Source organism: Procambarus clarkii, chromosome 11, assembly GCF_040958095.1.
Source record: "Procambarus clarkii isolate CNS0578487 chromosome 11, FALCON_Pclarkii_2.0, whole genome shotgun sequence".
In the NCBI taxonomy this organism is placed as follows: Eukaryota; Metazoa; Arthropoda; class Malacostraca; order Decapoda; family Cambaridae; genus Procambarus; species Procambarus clarkii.
The window spans coordinates 27,461,163-27,467,812 of NC_091160.1; the positions used below are offsets into that span (position 1 = coordinate 27,461,163).

Genomic DNA, 6,650 nt, shown 5'->3' on the forward strand with positions numbered 1-6,650 from the left:
ATCAGTTACTTAATGTGAAATGTCTATTCTGAGTTAAATGACCTTATGTAAATAACTCATAGAATCAACACATTTTCAACACCATTTCGCAATATAGACTTTGCCGTCGTCTTGAAGCAGAGTTTAACAGTTGATCACAGGTGGAGTCTCAGGAGTGTTCCAGGAGGGAGAGCTGGGAGGCGGAGATAAGGACCAGAGTTACATCTCTTATCTGGATGACTCAGTCATGTGGAAGCTGGGGAGATGGTCGCCTCAGCTCGTGTGGAGATTACTTCCCTCAGCTCGTGTGGAAATTACTTCCCTCAGCTCGTGTGGAGATTACTTCCCTCAGCTCGTGTGGAGATTACTTCCCTCAGCTCGTGTGGAGATTACTTCGCTCAGCTCGTATGGAGATTACTTCCCTCACAGAGTGTGGAGATTACTTCCCTCAGCTCGTGTGGAGAATGCTTCCCTCAGCTCGTGTGGAGATTACTTCCCTCAGTTTACCTCTGGCACTGTTGATGTTGACATTAGTGTGATGGTGATTGTTAACGTTAGTGTGATGTTGACATTTGACATTGGTGTGATGGTGACTGCTGACATTGTTGTGATAGTGACTGCTGACATTGGTGTGAAGGTGACTGCTGACATTGGTGTGATAGTGACCACTAACATTGATGTGATGGTGATTATTGACATTGGTGTGATAATGATTATTGACATTGGTGCGATGGTGACCGCTGACATTGGTGTGATGGTCACAGTTGGCATTGGTGTGATGGTGATTGTTGACATTCATGTGATGGTGACTGCTGACATTGGTGTGATGGTGACCGCTGACATTCATGTGATGGTGACTGTTGACATTGGTGAGATGGTGACGGTTGATATTCATGTGATGGTGACTTTTAACGTTGGTGTAATGATGACCGTTGACATTGGTGTGATGGTGACTGTTGATATTGGTGTGATAGTGACTGCTGACATTCGTGTGATGGTGACTGTTGACTTTGGTGTGATTGTGACTGTTAACGTTAGTGTGATGGTGACTGTTGACATTCATGTGATGGTGACTGTTGACATTCATGTGATGGTGACTGTTGACATTCATGTGATGGTGACTGTTGACATTCATGTGATGGTGACTGTTGACATTCATGTGATGGTGACTGTTGACATTCATGTGATGGTGACTGTTGGCATTCATGTGATGGTGACTGTTGACATTCATGTGATGGTGGCTGTTGACATTCATGTGATGGTGACTGTTGACATTCATGTGATGGTGGCTGTTGACATTCATGTTATGGTGACTGTTGGCATTCATGTGATGGTGACTGTTGACATTCATGTGATGGTAACTGTTGACATTGGTGTGATGGTGACTGTTAACGTGAGTGTGATGGTGACTATTAACATTGGTGTGATGGTGACTGGTAACGTTAGTGTGATGGTGACTGTTGACATTGGTGTGATGGTGACTGGTAACGTTAGTGTGATGGTGACTGTTGACATTGGTGTGATGGTGGCTGTTAACATTGATGTGATGGTGACTGGTAACGTTAGTGTGATAGTGACTGTTGACATTGGTGTGATGGTGGCTGTTAACATTGGTGTGATGGTGACTGTTGACATTGGTGTGATGGTGACTGTTAACGTTTGTTTGATGAGACTGTTAACGTTTTGTGATGGTAACTGTTTTCATTGGTGTGATGGTGACTGTTGACATTGGTGGGATGGTGACTGTTGACATTCATGTGATGGTGATAGGTGATATAGACCTGATGGTGACGTGACCTGAGCTAGTAGTCACTGGTTTAAAAAAATACCCATTATTTCGTCTCATAACATAATAATATCACCCTCAACCAAACAATAAGGTTAAAAATAACTATTAATATGTCTCAATAACGGGTTAAATTGTAATAAATCATACGTATAAATATATAATAATATATATTTGTAATATATTTATTAGTAGAACAAATTAGGTAAAGTGTGCTTTTTTGGATTACTTCGTGTTATATTTCGCCTGTGGGAAGATCCCTGGTTAGTGTCCAGCAGACTGGAACTGCAGTTGTCATGGAAGAGTTTGTCATGCTGGAAATGTCCCGGTGAACTCGCTGGCTGGGTTTGCCGGGGCCACCACCCAGCTTGCCAGTTATAAACCTGAATGAGAATCTAAGAAGTGGACATTTAGAGATAATGTCGCAAATAATGAAATGAAGTTAATAGTTCATATACACACTAAATTACCATACTTTTATGTTTTTTGTATATTTCCACTAAAATGATTTTAGTAAAATTTTTGAAAGATGTACATTATTTGGTATTTGTGTTTTCATTTGTGTTTTTTTTAGTTGTGCATTAATTGGCTGTTGATTGCTAGTGTTGATTTCTTAATGTGTAGTGCCTCGCAGATATCAAGCCGCCTGCTATCGCTTTATCTATCGATGATTTCCGTGTTTTTTGTTAATACTTCTCTGGTGATGGTCTGGTTGTGGGAAGAGATTATATGTTCCTTAATGGAGCCCTGTTGTTTATGCATCGTTAATCGCCTGGAAAGAGATGTTGTTGTCTTGCCTATATACTGAGTTCTTTAAGGCTTACAGTCCCCAAGTGGGCATTTGAAGGCATAGACGATGTTGGTCTATTTTAAAGCATTCTGCTTTGTTTAACTTTATTTGGAAATGTCATTACACAAAAAAAGTTACAATATTGATTACATGCAGGGTGCAAGGCTGCATGTCACAAGTTGTTTAGCTCCTCCAGCTCCTCAGACGGCGGGCAGAACCATGGATGCAGTGAGCATTTCCTCTGTGGATTGCCACACTAAGGCGCTGAAAAAGAAAACTGGCAGCTCTGGGGTCTCTAGTTGTTTCGATTAGCTTAGACCCCAACTCCTTCAAAAAGCTAGCAGCACTTTTACCCCAGGCACCAAGAGCCTGGTGTATATATATATATATATATATATATATATATATATATATATATATATATATATATATATATATATATATATATATATATATATAAATATATATATATATATATATATATTTATATATATATATATATTTATATATATATATATATATATATATATATATATATTTATATATATATATTTATATATATATGTCCAGTACTCAACATATATATATATATATATATATATATATATATATATATATATATATATATATATATATATATATTTATATATATTCACTAAGAAGTGAAGTTTAAGAAACTTTAGACACCACCCACCAGTGTGCCTCGAACCGAGAAATCACAACTACCTTCCAGTAGCTGCAATAATTAGTACATCTTATCCCACTACACCAAAATCAGACCCTTAAAAGAGATAGAGATTTCAAGATATTTACCACAAATATCCCGCATCTCCCAAGGGTACCAGAGTGGTGAGGGGTTACTTCACGTTTTTTCGTCAAGCCACTGTCAATGTGGGAAAACTCATGTCTATGCAAAATGCACTAAGTTGCTTATACCACAAGCGAAGTTTAACAAAATTTAGACAACCCTTCCCAGTGGGCCTCGAACCCAAAAAGCACAACTATCTTCCAGTAGCTGCCATACCTATTATGCCTTAGCCAACTACACCACATCAGACCCTTAAAAGAGATAGAGATTTTGTGGTATTTACCCAAAATATCCTTATCTCCCAAGGGCACCAGAGTGGTGAGGGGTTACTTCACGTTTTTTCATCAAGTCACTGTTATTATGGGAAAAATCGTGTCCATGCAATATGCACTATATTGCTTAAACCACAAGTGAGGTTTATCAAACTTTAGACAACACCCAACAGTGGGCTTTGAACGCAGAAAGCCCAACTACCTTCCAGTAACTGCCCTAAGTCGTATGCCGTAGCCCACTACATTCAGAATCTTTTATGCTACGTATGTAAGACCAATTCTGGAGTATGCAGCCCCAGCTTGGAGCCTGTACCTTGTGAAGCACAAGACGAAGTTGGAAAAAGTTCAGAGGTATGCCACTAGACTAGTCCCGGAACTAAGAGGCATGAGTTATGAGGAAAGACTGTGAGAGATGCACCTTATGACACAGGAAGACAGAAGAGTAAGGGGAGACATGATCACTACCTACAAAATCCTCAGGGGTATTGACAGGGTAGACAAAGATAAACTATTCAACACTGGTGGTATGAAAACAAGGGGTCACAGGTGGAAACTGAGTATCCAAATGAGCCACAGGGACGTTAGAAAGAACTTTTTCAGCGTCAGAGTAGATAACAGGTGGAATGCATTAGGCAGTGAAGTGGTGGAGGCTGACTCCACACAGTTTTCAATGTAGATATGATAGAGCCCAGTAGGCTCAGGAGTCTGTTCACCAGTTGACTGACGGTTGAGAGGCGGGGCATAAGAGACGAAGCTCAACACCCGCAAGCACAAATAGGTGAGTACACCACCCCCCACACTCCACTAACATACACCCCCCCCCCCCCACTAACACAAACGCCACCCCCACGCTACACTAAAACACACACCCCACCACAACGCCCTACTTACACATATGCCACCCCCCCCCCCCGTTCTACTAACACACTCGCCACACCCTCGCTCCCTTAACACACTCACCACCCCAACGTTCCACTAACACACACCACCCTCACGCTCCACTAAAACACCCCACCTACGCGCTCCACTAACACATAAACCACCCCCACGCTCCACTAACACACTCGACACCATCACGCTCAACTAACACACTCCACGCCAACGTTCCAATAGCACACTTACCATCCTCACGCTCCACTAACACTCTCATCACCCCCAAGCTCCACTAAAACAAACACCACCCCTACGCTCCACTAACACACACGACCCTAATGCTACATTAAACACACATCACCACATGGTTCCACTAAAACACAGAAAATCCCTATGCTCTGCAAACACACACACACACACATCGTTGATATCACGCCAGACCTGTCCCCTGATGCTCATATCAAGAGGATAACAGCAGCAGCATATGCCAGGTTGGCTAACATAAGAACGGCCTTTAGAAACTTGTGTAAGGAATCTTTCAGAACATTATACCACATATGTCAGACCAATCCTGGAGTATGCGGCTCCAGCAAGGAGTCCATATCTAGTCAAGCATAAGACTAAACTGGAAAAGGTTCAAAGGTTTGCCACCAGACTAGTACCCGAGCTGAGAGGTATGAGCTACGAGGAGAGACTACGGGAATTAAACCTCACTTCGTTGGAAGACAGAAGAGTTAGGGGGACATGATCACCACATTCAAGATCCTCAAGGGAATCGACAGGGTTGATAAAGACAGGCTGTTTAACACAAGGGGCACACGCACTAGGGGACACAGGTGGAAACTGAGTGCCCAAATGAGCCACAGAGATATTAGAAAGAACTTTTTTAGTGTCAGAGTGGTTGACAAATGGAATGCATTAGGCAGTGATGTGGTGGAGGCTGACTCCATACACAGTTTCAAGTGTAGATATGATAGAGCCCAATAGGCTCAGGAACCTGTACACCTGTAGATTGATAGTTGAGAGGCGGGACCAAAGAGCCAGAGCTCAACCCCCGCAAGCACAACTAGGTGAGTACAACTAGGTGAGTACACACGCCATCCTCACGATCCACTAACACACACACACACACCACCCTTACCCTCCACTGACACATATCACCCCCACAATCCACTAACACACCACCCCCATTCTCCACTAACACACTACCCTCACGCTCCACTAACACACTACCCCCATGCTCCACTAACATCAGCATATAACCCCCACACTCCGCTAACCAACACACACAAACCTCATGCTTCACTAATACACAAACACCACTCCCATAATAACACACACCACCCCTACGCCCAATTACCACTCACGCCACCCCAAGCACCAGTAACATACAAACCACCCCAACGCTCTACTACCACACACACACCACCCCACACTCCACTACCACACACACACCACCCCACACTCCACTACCACACACACACACGACCCCCACGCTCCACTAACACGCACCCAATCCCAACGCTCTACTTACACTCAACCCCTACGCTCCACTAACACACTCGCCACCCTCACGGTCCACTAACTCATGCCACTCCCATGCTCCACTAACACACACGCCACACGCACGCTCCACTAACACACGCGATCCGTACGCTCCACTAACACACACGCTCCACTACCACACACATCACACCCACCTTTCTCTACCACTCGTGCTCCTCTAACACACATGCCACCCCTACGCTCCACTATCACACCCCACCACCCATGCTCCACTAACACACGCGCCACCCCTATGCTCCACTAACTCACACGCCACCCCCACGCTCCACTAACACACACATGCTCCACTAACACACACATGCTACCACTCACGCTCCACTACCACAAACGCTCAACTAACACACACATTACTCATACGCTTCAGTAACACTCACTCTCCAATAACACACACGCTCAACTAGCACCCACGCCACCCCCACGCTTCACTAACACACTCAATCCCCAACGCTCCACTAACTTACACACGCTCCACTAACACACAAGACCCCCATGCTTCCCTAACACACATGCTCCACTAACACTTGTCACCCCCACGCCCGCTCCACTAACACACACGCTCCCCTAACACACACCACC

At 43.8% G+C, this 6,650-nt stretch overlaps 1 protein-coding gene across 1 annotated transcript; it reads left to right on the forward strand.

Moving 5' to 3' along the window:
* Window positions 1–226: 226 nt before the first annotated feature.
* On the forward strand, window positions 227–1,705 carry LOC138363618 (uncharacterized). Its single transcript, XM_069322983.1, has one exon. The coding sequence runs from the start codon at window positions 227–229 to the stop codon at window positions 1,703–1,705; it is 1,479 nt and encodes a 492-aa protein (XP_069179084.1).
* The last annotated feature ends 4,945 nt before the right edge of the window (window positions 1,706–6,650 follow it).